At 34.8% G+C, this 19,483-nt stretch overlaps 1 protein-coding gene across 5 annotated transcripts in view; it reads right to left on the bottom strand.

The window, feature by feature from the left end:
• The window catches only part of NAA35 (N-alpha-acetyltransferase 35, NatC auxiliary subunit), a 96,313-nt gene that overhangs the window by 48,299 nt on the left and 28,531 nt on the right, over nt 1–19,483 (bottom strand). For all 5 annotated transcript variants that reach the window (XM_081279688.1, XM_081279689.1, XM_081279691.1 and 2 more), the window contains exons 7-11: nt 8,917–8,983; nt 8,792–8,835; nt 7,678–7,728; nt 6,791–6,874; nt 5,800–5,914 (exon numbers count right to left, since the gene is read on the bottom strand). In XM_081279688.1, the coding sequence (XP_081135814.1) occupies nt 5,800–5,914; nt 6,791–6,874; nt 7,678–7,728; nt 8,792–8,835; nt 8,917–8,983 (361 nt within the window). The remainder of the gene's footprint in view (nt 1–5,799; nt 5,915–6,790; nt 6,875–7,677; nt 7,729–8,791; nt 8,836–8,916; nt 8,984–19,483) is intronic.

The following is a 19,483-nucleotide window of genomic DNA, read 5'->3' as shown; positions in this document are numbered from 1 at the left end:
TTCCTTCCTCAAAATTATTTTATTTTGTACATAAAATTCAATATTTGAAACCATTTCCCCAAAAAAAATTTCTGCAAAGACAGTTCCAATGATCTTCTTTTACTAATACCCCTGATATAATTAACACGGCCTATTTAGAGGATACAATTTAATGGTTTTTAATATATTCAGAGTAAAAAAACTATCATCAGAAATTTAGAATATTTTCATCACTTCAAGTAGCAATATGCACTACAATCCTAGGTAACAACTAATCTACTTTATGTCGCCATGGGTTTACCAATTCTGGCATTTTAATAGAATTTATATAACTGGTATTTTATTTATTTTATTTTATTTTATGACTGGTATTTTCCACTTGTCCATAAACATGAGGTTTCCACTTCTGGGTCTCAATTCTATTCTATTCCACTGATTTACTTCAATTATGTATATCCAAAACCACTGTCCTGATTGTTAAGCTTTGTGTACATTTCGAATTTTAAAAGTGTGACTCCTCTTTTATTTTGCTTCACTGATTTCTAGCTTCACTACTGCTGTTGAGAAGTGTGATGACACTGTCTTGACCCTTGTAATTTGCTTTTTGTATCTTACAAAAATCTCTGATCTTCTCTTCATTGACATTTCATGATGCTATGCTTTAATAAAGGTCAATTTTGAGGACTGGGATGTAGTTTAGTGGTAGAGCACTTGCTCTTGTACAATCCCTGGGGGTTTGATCCCCAGTACTGCAAAGCAAACTAAACCAAACCATACCAAAACCAATTTTCATGCTCTTTTTATTGGCTCTTTCTTTCTTTCAAATGAAAGACTTCGGAGGATTAGACGAACTCTAGAAACAGCAAAGAGGAAGGAGGGTGAGGGAGGGGGTATAGGGTAGGAAAGACGGTGGGATGAGATGGACACCATTACCCTAAGTACATGTATGAAGACACGAATGGTGTGAGTCTACTTTGTGTACAACCAGAGATCAAAAATTGTGCTCTATATGTGTAATATGAATGGTAATGCATTCTGCTGTCATATGTAACAAATCAGAATTTTCAAAAAAGTCTCAAAAAATTAAAAAACAAAAATGAAAGACTTCTTTACTTAATTTAGGTAGTTGTTGTTGTTATCAGTGTTACTAGGGATTCAACACAGGGCCTTGCTAAGCAAGTGATCTTACACTGAGCTACATTCCTAGTATATTTGTTCTTTCAATCTGGGCGTTTACATAATTTAATTCCAGGAATGCTCTACTGCCTAATTACATCTCCAGCCCTTTTTATTTTGCAATACTTCTTGCTAAGTTGCCTAGGCTGGCTATGAACTTGCAATTCTGGCTCAGTCTCCTGAGTAACTGGGATTACAGGCAAACAGCACCATGACAGTTCAGGAAGTTTTCTTAAAAGAATTTTTGTGGAGCTGGTGTTGTAGCTCAGTGGTAGAGCACTTGCCTAACATGGGTGAGGCCCTGGATTCCATCCTCAGCACCACATAAAATCAAATAAATTTTCAAAAGGTTGAATTTTCTTTTTTTTAATATTTATTTTTTAGTTGTAGTTGGACATAATACCTTTATTTTATTTATTTTTATGTGGTGCTGAGGATTGAACCCAGGGCCTGGCACGTGCTAGAAAAACGCTCTACCACTAAGCCACAAACCTAGTTCCAAAAGGTTAAATTCTTAAAAAACAAAAAAAGAAAAGAATTTTTTGTTGTTACTACTATTTCTGGAACAACTTTCATTAGTTCATCCTTCATTTATCCTTATTAGACAGTGGACCTTCTGGACTGATTCTATAATATATTTCTCATCTTTACATTTTTAGTCTACTTTAAACTTTCATAATTTTGTTGTTCTAAACTTTTTAGTTATTATCATATTGGCGTTTATGTTTTGAATCTCAACACAATCCCTTTTTTCCTTATGTATAGCATTCTATTCTTGTTTCCATATGCATATCTGCATTTAAGATATTGTGTTTGCTTACCTTGCCTATTTTGTTTTCTTTCATGTCAGAGATTTCCACCCTTGACTGTATAATCAAGATTTGAAACTGCAACACAAAAATCTAAAAGTTTTGTGAATACTGATAAGGCTATTGGGCAAGACACTGTATCAGGGGAATTGCTAATATCAGTATATCTGGATTTTGCTACTTTTCCTCCCTACTCCCTACTTCCTGGGCTTGAAGACTTGAGGCTGGCTGAATTGTGATCACATAACTTCCTTTTAATGTGCATACCTCAACTGTGTCTCATATCCCCTCAGTCCAATATCCCACTTCCTTATTCCCAAGTAAAAACTTATAGTATTCTGAGGTTCAAGAATGTCATCCAGCAAAGAGAGGAAATACCTGCTCCTAAACAGATTTTCAAACAGTTCTCTTTCAGTTCACTTCTCATCGCCATTTTCAGATGTCTCTGATATGCTATTAATGGAATCTTTCTGGGGATCCACAATATAAATTGAGTTCACTTTGATTCCCTATCAGTGCAACTTAGAATTCAGTTATTTAGATACAGCTAATTCCATGTCTGTGTACTAGCTTCTAAAATTCTGTTGCTAGTGTCTATCTTGCCTTGTCCTTTTACACTTTCTTCTTTTTTTTTTTTTAACCACATCTTGGTTTTGGGGGGTTTCAGAAAGTAAATGCAAGTGTTTAATCTACAATCTCTTTTTTTTTTTTTTAACTCCTTCTCAACTGTTGTCACCAGTGCTGCTAACCTATCAACTTTAATTATACATCAGTTATTTTAAAAAGATATTATGCTCTCTGGCAAATGTGTCAGATTTGAATATGTACTCCAAAGTATTTACCAATTTAAGTCAACATAAATTAAAGTACATTTTTAAATTTTCTATTAGCAATATCGAGGACGCTTTTTATCAAGGGTTAACTAGAACCTAACCCCACAGATAACTATGAGAGAACATGGGAGAGAAATATATTTTGACAAGTGGTATCTACAAAGTGTTTTTGAAGAAGATGACTTAAATATCATTTCACAGACATAAAAAAAAGTGTAAAATTCAAGAATATTAAAAGCAATATGAGCTTCCCCACATCTTCTCTCCTTCATTCTTTCAATAAAGATACAACCCAAGTTTCTGAATCCAGCAAGCCCTGAGTAATCACATATTGAGTTTCAATGCACATTTCATATAACTCCAAAATCTGCTTTTCCATCCATTTTCCAGAGCCATATATTTACTATTCTATTGGACTACTCCATATTATTACATAAAAGTAAACCATTACCTCTGTGCTACCCCATTTATTCACCTCCAAAACCACTTCTGCCTTCTTAATCTCTATTAAGATACTGATATTCATTGAATAAAACCACCAGCAAGTATTTCTTTTTCTTGTTTTTGGATATCAGGGATTGAACCCAGGGGTGTGCCTAATTACTGAGTCACATCCTTAGTCTACCCCAGCCCTCTTTTTTTAAATTCTGAGACAGGGTCTCACTAAGTTTCTGAGGCTGGCTTTGAATTTGTGATCCTCATGCCTCAGCCTCATGAGCCACTGGGATCACAGGTATGCCTAAGGCACCCAGCTACCAGCATGTATTTCTTAGACCAAGAGTGATTCTGTTTTTCTTCCTAATACCAATGTTCCCAAGTCCTACCCATTAAGTACTTTTTTACTAAGAAGCTAAAATGAATGCTCAGTGATTCAAGCTTTACACAGCTGGAATTTTAAGAATAACTGGCAGATAAAATTAGTAATCTGAAACCAATGTTAATCTACACTATTGTTTTCTCATCATTCTTCTTAGAATAATCATTTAGGAAGGTAGTAACTTTTCTTTTCAGTGCCTAGGATTGAATCGATGGTCTTGGGCCATTAATCTATAATCCAAACCAACTTTTTCATTTTGTACAATTTAATTTTTATTTTTTGGTACTGGGAATTGAACCTGGAACATTTTACCACTGTGTTCATCCCCAGCCTTTTATATTTCTCTATTTTTAAAATTTTGATACAGGGTCTCTCTAGTTACAATCCTCCTGTCTCAAGTCTTCCGAACCCCTTGGACTACAGGAGTGTGCCACTGTGCCTGGTCCCAACTTGTTTTTGGCAGGGCGCATGCAGAACAGTGTGGGGCGGGGGTCCAAAGAATGAACTCAGGGGTACTTGATCATTGAGCCACATCGCCAGCCCTATCTTGTATTTTATTTAGAAACAGAGTCTCACTGAGTTGCTTAGCGCCTTGCTTTTTGCTGAGGCTGGCTTTGATCCTCCTGCCTCAGCCACCCAAGCTGCTGGGATTACAGGGATGTGCCACCATGCTTGACCCAACTTTTTTATTATAAAACTTTTATGCTTTATGATTAAGGGACAATCACAAAGTTAAATTAAGAAAGCTAAGACCAAGGACAGGATTAATATTCCCTAAATTTAAAATTTTGCTTAGTCATAAAATTACATTTTATAAAAAGTGTAATCAGCTAATTTTATGTAAATAACTTTTCTGAACTTATCTGTCACTGGACTACAAAATCAGAGAAATAATGAAGATGATACACACAGGAAAAAAAAAAATTTTCCCTAAAACCCCTGGTTTGAAATGAGAGAAGCCATATGCTGAAGCTAATAATAATCCTATGGCAATCATCCTCAAAAATTTGCTTCATTACAGGTATAAAATAGTATGGCAAAGAAGAACATGACTTTCCAGTAATCTGGAAGACTTTTTGCTTTGTGTCATTAATATTTTCTCATTACACAAATCAATAAATTACTTTAAAGCCATGCTTTTTATAGTAACATTTTTGTACTCAATTTCAAAATATTTAAGAGTTGTAGATATTATATATCTCTCTTAAACATGTACTATGTGTTGCTATGCAGTCTTTTTTTTTTTTAAATATCCCATGGTCATAAACTATCACCTTATTACTCATCTAATAAATATATCTACATCCCCACCTCCTAGAAATAAATATTGATATGTTAATAATAATACAGTATAATCACTAAAAATGTAGAGATTATGAGAATACCAATTTCCTTACCCAAATTTCCTCCTGACTGCTCTATTACCTAACATTTAGCAAGGAAAAGTTTGTGGGAAGGAGAATATCATAACTCCTGCCCCTGAAAGGAGGAGAGTGGCAGAAAGTAAAAAGGTGACAATCAGTAAAAATAAAAACTGCCTTCTTGGTTATAGCAGCAACACTGGGAAACCCTAATTTAAATATAAATACCAACTCATTAACCTAAAACGTTAACCCTGTTGCAAATTTTACAACAAAGGTATAATATTCTTTTTATTTTAAGGCACACTTCATAAATAAAATGAGTGCCAACAACATACCAAGTATATAATAATGTACAAAGAAGAAACAGTCCCTTCTTAAAAGTACTCAAAACCTCAGGGAGAGATGGATAGGTTAACAATTCAGTGTTATAACAGAGGTATGTATGAATGAAATGAAGCTAGAGAAAAAATGACTAATTTACCAAGTAAAATGAGGGTGGGTTGTAAGATGGAGATTATGATTTCTCAGACAAAGGAGTAAAGAGGGAAGGTGATTAAAAAAGAAGTTTCTGCTGACATCAGAGTATGAACACAAGACAGGGTACACATGAAGAGTCCAAGATAAGGGAGATGGCCAGTTCTGCAAAACTGTTTTCAGTCTAGAATAAATGTACAAAGAGGAGCCTAAAACACTTTATGTAAGACTTTGGAGGAAACATTCCAAGATCTACACAGATTAACTTAAATGAAATTGCAGAACTAAACAAATACTATTTATTCTGGATGAAGCAGAAAAAAAGTAAGAGCAAAATGGACAATTACCTCCTTTTGTAGTGTCATTCTGGGCCTGGATGCCATGATGCAATGAATTATGAATGGCAGAAAGAAGATCTGTTGCTTGAATCATCAATTTTTGAGCTTCTGCAACGGCACTGGTCTAGCAAACAAATCACCAAAAACATTCTTACATATTCTTTCACTGAAAGATATACATTAAATAGGAAAATCCTATAAACAATAATGAAATTAAATATTTGCTGCAATGATATTGGTTTTCACAAATTATTCACTTAATACAGGATGCCCAGATCCTGGCAAGATAAAAATTAGTTTTTTTTTTTCCTGATATCTGTACTTTAGAGGACCTACTTAAAAAATTAGCAACACTTTTGATTTACTGTATTAATCTATTTGTTAAAAATAAAAACCAGAGAGGTAGTCAACTGAAAGATAGAAAAGAACCAACAATTCTACTACATTATTCACCAAGATGGTGTTGGTGGCAGAACCAGGAAAAACAGAATTATAGAAGTTAGGCCAATGGTAAAGGTTGGATCTCTACTCACCACAAATTAATCTGTAACTGACCTGAGTTACTGCCAAAATACACAAAAGAAAAAGCACTCACAATTTAGGACTTGCTTTTTGTTCTATGCAAATCCAACAGTTAATTTAACTGAAGGGAGGAACAGGCCAAACTAAAATTCTCATTTTTATTCTCTCCTTTTCAATCAAAGAAACATGACAATCCACAAGCAATTTAAGCTTCTATTACTTTATTTACTAAAATGTAATATAAAATATCATGCTTATTATCAACACCATAGACATAAATATATCATGCAGTAGAATGTAAAATTCATGAAACTTTAAGAAAAGCATTATGGTTGCTTGGTGTAAAAACACCGAATGTTGAGGGCTCTACATTTGAGATCAGGAGCATTTCAATAGAAAAGTCTCAGAACTGCTTCAATAAGGCATTCCATCCAAAAGTCATTAAAACAGACAGACAAGTTACAGTAAATGTCCTTACCTCTTTTTTAGTAAAAGCTATAAGCACTGTCAGTAACACACGAGTAAATTTCACTCTGCTGAATACTGCTAAACATTGTTGGTGCTAGGAAAAAAACAAGAAAGGGCTAGAAATTAAAACATGCAATGTTTGTCAAAAGAATCTCATTTCAAAATATATTATTTTTACTCCTAAATCTCAATGTTAATAACTTACTACAGTACACATCTTCACTTACAGGTTTTAATGCCTGAAAAACAAGCTACAGAAAACATAATAAAATAAAGCCTCTTCTTTTCAAACAGATATGTTTCTATAGCAACAGGATTGATTTTCATAAGTCAAAAGTTACACATTACATTAAAATTAATTTAATTAGCATTTAAAAAGGATGGATTAAAAAGTACTAAAAGTGGAGTCAGAAAATCTAGGATCTCTACAAAGGTTCGTTTTTTGTTTGTTTTTGTTTTTTTAATATTTATTTTTTAGGTGTAGATGGACACAACACAATGCCTTTATTTTTTATGTGGTGCTGAGGATTGAATCCGAGTCCCACCTGCGCTAGGCGAGCGCTCTACCGCTGAGCCACAATCCCAGCCCCAAAAGTTCGTTTTTGATAATGTGGAAGTTCTTGAGCTTTACCAAGCTCTTGTGCATCATCTGTAAAAGATCCTTTTTTTTCTTCCTACCTCACAGGAATATTGAAGAGTTCTGAAATCATGTATTTCAAAGACCTGTATTATCATGCTATCAAAATAAATACAAGGGAATCAAAATCCCTTGCAATGTCCAACTTTTAAAGAAATACCTTAAAAAGGGCTTCCATAAATTATAACGCAGTTCATAAAACTACAACATTAAGAGGTAGACTTCTCTGATATTATCTACCAGAAAATAAGTTCAATTACTTCTAGTTCAACTTCTGGATCTCTTTCTTCTCCTTGTCGACTTCGAGTACTCTAAAATTTTAAAAAAGTTAAATTAAATACAGCCTGGAGAAGCATCAGATTACAAATATACAATGTAAAGAAAGCACAAAGGTAATCTACCATCTAATTCGGGGGAAACTTATTTAGGGGGAAAAAAAGGTGTGTCCAGTATTTATTTCCATCCTATTAATGTTACATACAGAAAATTCACTTTGATACAAATTATAAAGATCATGAAAAGAATCAGATACTGAAACAGCAAAAGACAAAAATAAGGAAAAGGAAATATATCTACTGAGAGAACTTTCTAACACTCTCAAAAAGTATTAGCAACCTTTACAAAAATAACAACATAAAGTTACATCACCTGTACTGATCTGATTTTACATTGAAATGTAAAATGTCTTGTCAATAAAAGTTTATGTATTTGAGAAAATTCCAGGGCATTAGCATAGGAAGATCTAGGAGTAGATGTGGTTTCTAGTCCTGAAGCTACCATTCACTATATGTCCTTAAGATTAAGATGGCTTATCTTAACTCCTTTGAGCTGTATTTTCCTCACCTAAAAGTGAGGCACTGTGTATATATTTGACTGCCTAATTCACTGAACAATTGTAAAAAAGAAAAAAAAAAAGAATAGTTACATTTTTCTTTGACCATCAAACTACTCTATGAGGGTAAATTAGTATAAATTTATTTTTTCCCCTTCTTTATCTCTATGAGGACAAATCATCAGTCTCATATCAAGATGGGATGTCATCAAGAAGGCTTTCACCAGAATTGCAAGGTCACTATGTACTAAGCTCACCCTACTATGTTCAGACACCATACCAGCTACTAAAGATACAACAGTGGAGAAGACAGTTCTGACTTCTGAGGAATTTAACAAACTCTAGTAGGGGAAAATACTATTCTTAAAATATCATATTAAAAGTCTAAAACTTAGCAAAAAAAAAAAAAAAAAGAAAGAAAGAAAGAACTGAGAGCATTAAATTTTCAATACTTGAAATGATAGCTATTTATAATTAAATAAAGTTAATCTAACAATAAAAAGAATACCAGAGCCCTTCATTAAAGAAAGAAACATATATACCTTTACTCTTCTTTGCATGTCATCCTCCACATCTTTTAGCATGCCTAGAAAGAGAAATAGTAAGTTTTAAAAGGAAAAAAATCCAAACATAAAACTTGTGAAATGATCTTTATAAATTCCTTTACCTGTAACTCGAAGATCTGTCACACTGTTAGCCATTTTAAATCCATAAGTCATTGACTGAAAATCTTCCTATACAAAAAAAGGAATCATTAGGCCCTTGACTAATAAGTAGCAAACTTTTATATTGCTCTTACAAAATCACTATTTAATAAGAAAACAGAACTAGAATGTTATCCAGCTTATCAATATATTGCTACCATACAACCAAACTTTCCTTACAGGCAAATACTTAAAATGACATGTCTTAATGCTATCTCTACCCTTACTTTCAATCACTTGTCATAAGGCAATTTAATAAGGTCATTTGAAAAATAAGGCTAATGCTTATGAAAATCCCACAAAGCAGTTAATTCCCACTTACAAAGTATTTTTACATTCACAAATGAGTGATAGTATGTAGTTAATAATAGTTACTGTTTGATGATAGAGTTGCAAGATTTAGACAAGATTTACTTCAAAAATTATTAGGGCTGGGGATGTGGTTCAAGCGGTAGCGGGCTCGCCTGGCATGCGGGGGGCACTGGGTTCGATCCTCAACACTACATTAAAAAAAAAATAAAATAAAGATATCGTGTCCACCTAAAACTAAAAAATAAATATTTAAAAAAAAAACATTATTGGGCTGGGATTGTGGATCAGTGGTAGAGCGCTCTATTAGCCGCTTAGCACGGGCGGGATCCACATAAAAATAAAGGCATTATGTTGTTTCCATCTACCCCCCTCCCAAAAAAAAAAAAAAAGATTTTCTCTCTCTCTCTCTCAAAAAAAAAAATTATTAAATGTCTACTTACACCTTGTTAGGTTGCAAAGGTTAATCCTTCTTAAATGTGATTACTCAAGTGATAGTGAAACTGCATTCTATAGCCCATGGTAAAGATAAAATCATTCACATGGATCCTCATCCCCAAATCATTTCTGAAATGATTTCACTGCTAAGTCACAAGTGATTCACTGAACTTGCTTAAAAAAATTAATTAAATATCACCTGTTAATTTGATTAAGAAGTTATAAACCCTAAAGAGTGTTTCTGCCACACTATAAAAATGTAGTACTATAAAAAATAGATAAAAACCTAGTATTATGATAGTATATAAATAATGCAAATAATAAGTAGTTATAGAAGTAGGACTATAGCAAAAATTTCTGGATTCTTTAACAAAAGCAATGAGCATCAAATTCATGTCAGATACTACCTCACAGGAAGAAAGGAAGGAAGGGGGTGGGGAGGAAAGCCCAACAATGTCTCTGGTCTTAAAGAACTCAGGGTCTTTTGAAAATCTCATGTTAAAAAGATATAAGCTGGGTTGGGCTGGACTCAGTGGTAGGGAGCTTGCCTAGCATAACGTGTGAGGCACTGGGTTCATTCCTTAGCACCACGTTAAAAAAAAAAAATTTAAATAAAAGTAAGGGAAAAAAAGATACAAGCTTATCCTCTAGGTGAACTTTATATCTGATTTGTACTTTGTCATCAGAGTATCCTCAAATCTTCCATATTCAAAAAGAACCCTTGACATTTACTTTTGTAGTGCTTAGAATGTGAGCCTCCACGCTTCAATTTTCCACATCCTGTACACATTCATCAGAAAACCCTCGTAAGTTCAACCTTTAAGTTCTAACCTAACTACTTCTCACTTTTCACAGGTATCTCTAGTTTAAGTCACCATTTCTCACTCCTATAACCCCCAGACAGGTTCTGTTAAGTTCTATACCTACCACACTTGTCCCTGCTCGGACTTTTCACCACAAGGCAGAAGTGTTATTTTAAAATACATCAAACCATACCACTGCCCTATTCAAAACCCTTCCATAGTTTCCTACCTCACAGTAAAATCCCAGAGCCCACCATAGACTCTAAGGCCCTGCATCCTGTGGCCTTGGTCTCCCAAACTCACTGCCTACCACATTGCACATCAGTCACACAGGCCTTCTTGTTGTCATTCAACATACCACACAACTTCTCAGATCTTTCATACATGCTGACCCCACCCCAAAATAATTTTCTTCAAAATATTTACTAAGCCTCATCTCGTACATATTCTAGACTATGTTCTAATATCAATTCCTCCTAGAGATTTTCCCTGTGCACCATCTCTAAAGCATTTTATATCCCCAAGCCTGTTTCATTTTTAATCATGTGGAATTTATCACCACCTGACATCTTGTATGTATTTGTTTACTTATACACTGACTATTCTATCTGAAAATATATAAAATTCATGAGATCAGGGTTTTGTTTTATGCACTGCTTTATTGTAAGGGCTTAGAACAGTGCTTGGCACAAAGTTCTTACTATTCAATAAATATTTGTTGAATGAATGAATGACTTCATGGGAGGGGTCTAAAATGCAAAAGGAGATTATCCTTGTAAGTATACCTGGCTAGCTACAGGACACCTGGGGAGTGACAGAGGCCACACCAAATTGGAGAGAACATACACTTCCTTTGAAGGACACCAGCCCCTACTTACCCTACTGACACTATAAGCAAACACAGGGCCAGTGTGGTCAGGTACCTTGATTTTTTTCAAGGGGGGGAGGTGTGGAATCTACGGAGTTTTGTGGGGGGTTTTGTTTTTTGGCAGTACCAGGGATTGAACCCACTCTACCACTGAGCTCTTTCTATATTTATTTTGGGATAGAGTCTTACCAAGTTGCCCAGGCTGGCCATGAACTAGCAACCCCCAGCCTTAGCCTCCTGAGTCACTGGAGTTACATGTGTGTACCACCATGCCTGGCATTGTTTTTAAAGTTTTTCCAATTTTAAAAAAGGCCAACACTGTATAGACAAAAAAAACCAAAATGCCTTTACAAAGTTTTACCTATGAAATGTCAGTTTGCCAAGAATTATTTAAGGAAAACTATCTTTCGGGGAGAATATCATAGGTTCCACGCAACAAATACAAGAATTTACTCCTAAGACATTGGAAGACTGAAAGGAGGGAAGTCACATAAACAGATTCCTACCATTAAAAGATCATCCTGGAAGTAACATAAGAACAAAAATCAGAGTGTATCAGGGAGACCAGACCTATTGATAGTCCAAGAAGGAGTAGGTGGTAATTTGGATTGGGACTACACAGTAGGTTAAGAAGATACAGAAATCAGAACACATCTAAATGTTAAAGTGTTAAAAACATCATCAATCAAACATCATCCTCAGATTTTCAATCTGAACAACTGACAAAAGATGGCATCATTTCCTGAGAGGGGGCCAGACAGTTTAATGGCAGAAATGGCGTATAATTTGGGTTATATTAAGTATGCAATTTCTTTAATCATCCAAGTGAAGATTTCAAGAAGGCACTTGCTTGAGTCTGGAAGCTGAGTAAGGAATCAGGACTACATATATACTTTAGAACCTTCTATACATATTAGAGCCTCCCCTAAATACTTGGTCAGGACATCAACATAGAAAGCATTTAGAAAATGCTTTCAATAAATGTTATTCACCACATCAATAAACTTAAAGAACCATATGATCATCTAGATAGACGCAGAAAAAGCATTTGACAAAGTACAGCATCCCTTTGTGTTCAAAACACTAGAAAAACTAGGGATAACAGGAACTTACCTCAACATTGTAAAAGCTATCTGTGATAAGCCTCAGGCTAGCATCATTCTAAACGGAGAAAAATTGAAGGCATTCCCTCTAAAATGTGGAACAAGACAGGGATGCCCTCTCTCACCACTTCTATTCAACATAGTTCTTGAAACAATGGCCAGAGCAATTAGACGAAAGAAATTAAACGCATAAAGATAGGAAAAGAAGAACTTAAATTAGCACTATTTGCGTATGACATGATTCTATACCTAGCAGACTAAAAAGGTTCTATCAAGAAACTTCTAGAGCTAGTAAATGAATTCAGCAAAGTGGCAAGATATTAAATCAACACGCATAAATCAAAGGCATTCCTATATATCAGTGACAAATCCTCTGAAATGGAAATAAGAACAACCACCCCATTCACAATATCCTCAAATAGATAAATAAATAAATAAAATACTTGGGAATCAACCTAACAAAAGAGGTGAAAGAACTATACAACGAAAACTACAAAATCCTAAAGAGAGAAATAGAAGAAGACCTTAGAAGATGGAAAGATATACCTTGTTCATGGATAGGCAGAACTAATATCATTAAAATGGCCATATTACCAAAAGTACTCTCTATAGGTTTAATGCAATGCCAATCAAAATCCCAACGGCATTCCTCGCAGAAATAGAAAAAGCAATCATGAAATTCATCTGGAAAAATAAGACCCAGAATAGCAAAAGCAATTCTAAGCAGGAAGAGTGAAACTGGCGATATAGCGATACGAGATTTTAAACTATATTACAGAGCAATAGTACCAAACAGCATGGTACTGGTACCAAAACAGGCTGGTAGACCAACGGTACAGAATAGAGGACACAGAGACCAATCCACAAAATTACAACTACCTTATATTAGACAAAGGTGCTAAAAGCATGCAATGGAGGAAGGATAGCATCTTCAACAAATGGTGCTGGGAAAACTGGAAATCCATATGCAACAAAATGAAATTGAATCCCTTTCTCTCACCTTGCACAAAAGTTAACTCAAAATGGATCAAGGAACTAGGAATCAAACCAGAAACTCTGCATCTAATAGAAGAAAAAGTTGGCCCTAATCTCCATCTCGTGGGATCGGGCTCCAAATTCCTTAATAGGACACCTATAGCACAAGAGTTAAAATCAAAAATCAACAAATGGGATGTATTCAAACTAAAAATTTTTTCTCAGCAACAGAAACAATAAGAGAGGTAAATAGGGAGCCTACATCCTGGGAACAAATATTTACCCCTCACACTTCAGATACAGCTCTAATCTCCAGAGTATACAAAGAACTCAACAACAAATTAAAGAAGAAAACAAACAACCCAATCAACAAAAGGGCCAAGGATCTGAACAGACAATTCTCAGAGGAAGATATACAATCAATCAACAAATACACAAAAAAATGCTCACCATCTCTAGAAATCAGAGAAATGCAAATTAAAACCACTCTCAGATACCATCTCACTCCAGTAAGAATGGCAGCCATTAAGAAGTCAAACAATAACAAGTGCTGGCGAGGATGTGGGGAAAAGAGTACACTTGTACATTACGGTGGGACTGCAAATTGGTGCAGCCAATTTGGAAAGCAGTATGGAGATTCCTTGGAAAGCTGGGAATGGAACCACAATTTGACCCAGCTATTCCCCTTCTCGGACTACACCCAAAAGACCTTAAAAGAGCATACTACAGGGACACAGCTACATCAATGTTCAAAGAGCATACTACAGGGACACAGCTACATCAATGTTCATAGCAGCACAATTCACAATAGCTAGACTGTGGAACCAACCCAGATGCCCTTCAATAGATGAATGGATAAAAAAAAACGTGGCATTTATACACAATGGAATATTACTCAGCACTAAAAAATAACAAAATCATGGCATTTGTAGGGAAATGGATGGCATTAGAGCAGATTATGCTAAGTGAAGCTAGCCAATCCCTAAAAAACAAATGCCGAATGTCTTCTTTGAAATAAGGGAGCAAAACAAAGCAGGGAGGAAGAGCATGAGAAGATGATTACCATTAAATAGGGACAAGAGGTGGGAGGGAATGGGAGAGAGAAGGGGAATTACACGGAAGATGGAAGGAGATCCTCACTGTTATGCAAAATTATATATAAGATGGTGTGAGGGGGAAGAAAAAAAGAGAGAGAAATGTGTCACAGTAGATTGGGTAGAGAGAGGGGAAGGAGGGGAGGTGGGAATAGGAAGGGTAGCATAATACAACAGACACTAGTATGGCTGTATGTACAAACATGGCTGTATAACCAATGTGATCCTGCAATCTGTACACGTGGAAAAATAAGAATTCATACCCCATTTGAATCAAATGTATGATAAGTCAAGATCATTGTAATGTTTTGAGCAACTAATAAAAAAATTAAATCAGAAAAAAAAAAGAGGAAACCCTACACCCTGGATTAACTGGGCAAATCAGTGACATGGAAAAAAATCCAAGACTGTAGTAACAAGATGAAAGAAAAAAATATTTCAAAGAGTGGTCAACTGGTCTAATGATGCTCACAGGTTAGAGAGGGAGGGGTGGGAACACTGGACTTAATGAGTTGGATCTTTATCCATCCAATTACTTTGGAGTGGTGGTATAGAATGACCATTCAGAGTGGGTGAGAAGAAACTGAAAGAGAAACCAAAATAAGCAAATATTAAAAGCTCATTCAAGGAGTTTTTTTATTGTTGTTTTTTGTAGAGAGCAGCAGAGAAATGGGATTGTATCTACAAGGAGGCATCGGATAGAGAGAACCAGGATGTGTGGGTATGTGTTTATAAATGATATTTAAGCATGCTTATATGCCAATCAGAATAAGCTAGTCATGGAGAAGACACTAGTAATATAATACAAAGAAGTCTTTACATACTGCAGTGGGTAAGTAGAGGTGAAATCTAGAACATAAGTATAGGGGCTGAGCTTAGATTATTTTTGGAATACTTTCATTTTAATAGGGGAAGGCAAAGAGCATGGATAAACAGACAAGTTACCACCTGAGACAGTGAGAAAATAGGTATATCTAATAATATCTGATTGCAGACAAAGTTCAATATGGTAGGAATCAAGCTGAGAATGAAGAGGTCTAAGGGGGAAAAAGTCAGTATTGGAGATTAGAGAAACATATTCACTACAGAATCGTAGGATTGCATGGTCTCCCATCTGAGATTTGCAGTCTTAAAATTAAAGTGAGAACAGACACACAGATGTGGGTTTTCTCTAGCAGCTTCAGCTTGAGTACAAGCAGGGAGTAGGCAGATGGGGTTTTGCCAGATACGTGACACAAATGGAAGGGACAGGAGAAATAAAGATATCTGAGTGATTTCAGCAATGACCATGGAAATGAGGATGTTAAGAGAATAACCGTAACAAAGTGACAACACACATGAATTGGAGGTCTTAGTGGAAATGAAGACTGGTGGTAATCAGGGACTCAGAGTAAATAAGTCAGGGTAGTATATTTGAAATTAACATGGGGGAGCTGGGGTAAGCAGAATAATGGCAATGAAATCTTGATCATTTATTCACTCATTCTAAACCATTTTCTGAGCAACATATAGAGATTGGTATGGGCTAGATACCATGGATACAACGCTAAAAAACAATTACTGCCTTTGTAAAGCCTATAATCCAGAGAGAAGTAAGACATCTTAATGTGTAAAACCCACATTCCTTACCAAATTTTCCAGAACTTTTACAATATATTACAACTATCAGGCACATTTAGGTCTCTATAAAATATTACATTTTAAACAATGCAGCTCAACAAGGATACTTCAAGCAACATCAACAATAATAACTATTAACAGAACACTAAACATCACCAGTATGGAAAGACAATTTAATTCCAACAAAACAATAATTTTTTTGAGGGGGAATAACAAGCAATTGAACCCAGGTCCTCACACATGCTCATCACTGAGCTACATCCCCAGTTTAAACAAAAAATCTTGATTGTAGTAATAATATCATATTCTAAATAGCAAATTTTTAAAATCTCTAAACCTTAACAATCAAGATTGTTGAGATTTATTATTCATTTCAGATTGGAGATACAGGTCAGTGTTACAGCATGCATACCAGTATTTCGGACTTGAAAAATATGTAAATGTCCATTAGTAAGTGGCTCATAATTTATTTTATTCATAATGGGATACTAATATTATTAGCAAACGTTTTTAAGTGCTGACCATATACCAGACACTGTTTGAATACTCTATTGTATTAACTTCATTATCCTCACAATAATGCTCTGAAGTGGGTACTATTACAAACTATTCCTTACAGATGAGGAAACTAATACATAGAAAGGTTAACTTCCCCAAAATCACAAACTTAGGAAGTAACAGAATCAGAGTACACAAGTGGTCTTACTTCCCAGAGGCTATACTTTCACTTTAATTTGAAAAAACAATTCAGATTACAAAGTTTAGAAAACACTTTTTTTACCACATTAATTTAGAATTCCCTGTATTTTTTTCCCTGAAACCTCTGAAACTACATTACATACTACAATGTTCCTACTGTGATGTGATTTCCTAAAAACAAACTCATTCTCTTACATAACCACAATACAATTCTAAAGTCAGGAATCCATGTTTCTTTAATCTTTAACCTCTTATTTTTCATGCATAATATTTTGAAATAGAATGGGCCAAAGTTATTTTGTAGTAATTCCTCAATACGAGCTTGCCTGGTGTTTTTCAAGATAAAATTCAAATTATGTCATTTTTGACAGAAATACCATAGTATTTCTGAATCCTTCCTCCCCATTCCTACCCCCTTGATACTGGGGACTGAACCCAGGGGAACATTACCACTAAGTTATATGCCAGCCCTTTTTATTTTGAGACAGGGTCTCACTAAATTGTTGAGGGTGGACTTAAATTTACAATCCTCCTGCCTCAGCCTACTGAGTAGCCAGGAATAAAGACATGTGCCCACACCTGGCTTCAGTTAGATCCTTAAAGTGCTAGAGAAGGAGGCTCAGGGTGACAGTGTATCGAATTACTGATGATTATTCTGGCCACCTGGCTAAGGTGGTATCTACAAATTTTTTCCACCATAACTTAATATTCTTCCCTTGTAACTAATATCTTATATCTAATATCAGAAGGTAGTCTCAGAAAAGTTTCATATCTTGTGTCTCACTATACTTTTGTCCAGTTTTAGCATTCTTTGATAAAATAATTATTTTAAATTTAAAATATTTAAATTATTTAAAAAAATGTACTATTTACATGATGTTCTGCAGTCAATAAGAAAAATGCTGTAGATATACCCTCAAGTGTTGACTCATTTATTTTCTCTTGTCCAGGGGCAAAAAAGCAAATTGCAAAGAGTTTATATAATTCTATCATGTTAGATAAAATGCTGTGTATACATGTTACCGAAAATGTTTGGAAAGACACAGACCAAATGAATAACAGTATTTACTCCTTACCAAGAGAAATGAAACATTTACAGTGTTATTTTTATTTATTTATCTATTTATTTTTTTTTAAAGAGAGAGAGAGAGAATTTTTTTTAATATTTATTTTTAGTTTTCAGCAGACATAACATCTTTATTTGTATGTGATGCTGAGGATCGAACCCAGGCTGCACACATGCCAGGCGAGCACGCTGCCTCTTGAGCCACATCCCCAGCCCTTATAGTGTTATTATTTATTTACTTTTGCATTAGTTACAAACACACTCAGATGCAAACAAGAAAAAAAAATGCCATCTACAGGGATTTAACTGATACAGACTTTCATTATGCCAAGTAACAAGTATATGAAAAGTACAGTAATCTTTCAGCTCCACCATTCCAAACTCTTGGATTTCACGTGTCACTTTATATTGACAAAACAGAGCAATACCTCTAGATATCATGTCTATGTTTAAAGAAAATGGCACAGAAAGGGCTAGACAAAAGGGGATGTTATTAATGATTATACAAGGATATAAGGTGCCAAGTAGGACTGTTCCATGAGAATCAGGATATGTAGATTTCAGTTCTAACAGAAGAGCAGAGAATAAAACTGAAGTGTGTCTCTGGTGATTCAGAAGAGTTTAAATATAAGTAGGACTTTGGTCTAAAAGGATAAGAGGAAGAGAAAAGGCATAAAAGCCAGAAGGAACATTATCTACATCATGAGATATTAAAAAATAAAACATTCAAGATTACAACATGACAGGGGAAGAAGATGAGCAACCAGGTTGGGGCCATATAATCAATAGAGTTAATATAAAGGTTTTAAATTTTATCACATAGTAACTAGAAAACAACTGTTGAACTTATAGCTAAATATGATATTCGTATTATCTCTTGAAATCATTCTAAAATGACAGCAAAGGAATTAAAAATTTAAACCTCAAGGGCAAAGAGTTTAAAGACAACAGACAAGACACATGAAGAAATTTTTGGAAAATGAAAAGTAAATGGATAAAGAAAACTGATTTAAAAGCAAAAAAAAAGATGTCAGAGAAAAGAAAGGATGAAGAAAACATTCAGGAATCAGGGATACTGGAATTTGCAATGTGGATCTCTAAGTAGAAGCTGGATAAACAAGCAAGAAGCTTACTCCCTCCCTTTCTCACCCTGCACAGCAAAGAGATATAACACTTTTTTCCCAGCTTCTGCCACAATGTTTGGCAAATACTGTTAAATGAAGAAATAGACAATATAGCTCAGCAGTGGAGAATCTTTTTCTTAAAGGGCCAGATTATATTAATCCTTTGCTGGTCCAGTAGCAAAATTAAGGATATTGCACAGGTACTTACATAACCAATTAACTCTAACCATTTAAAAATACAAAAACCATTCTTAGTTCAAGAGCCACAGAAAACATAGGCAGTAGGCTAGGTTAGCCTGCAGGTTGCAATTTGTTAACTTTTGGTTCATAGAACTTCCTATGGTTTTAGAAGTGGGGTTTAGGAGAAAGATAAGAGATAAGTATGACTTCAAGGTTTTAGATCTACACAATAAGAATGGATGCATTCCATT

This window comes from Spermophilus citellus (genome assembly GCF_964194105.1).
Source record: "Spermophilus citellus genome assembly, chromosome: 2".
NCBI lineage: Eukaryota > Metazoa > Chordata > Mammalia > Rodentia > Sciuridae > Spermophilus > Spermophilus citellus.
This window is presented reverse-complemented; position numbering and strand designations above follow the sequence as displayed.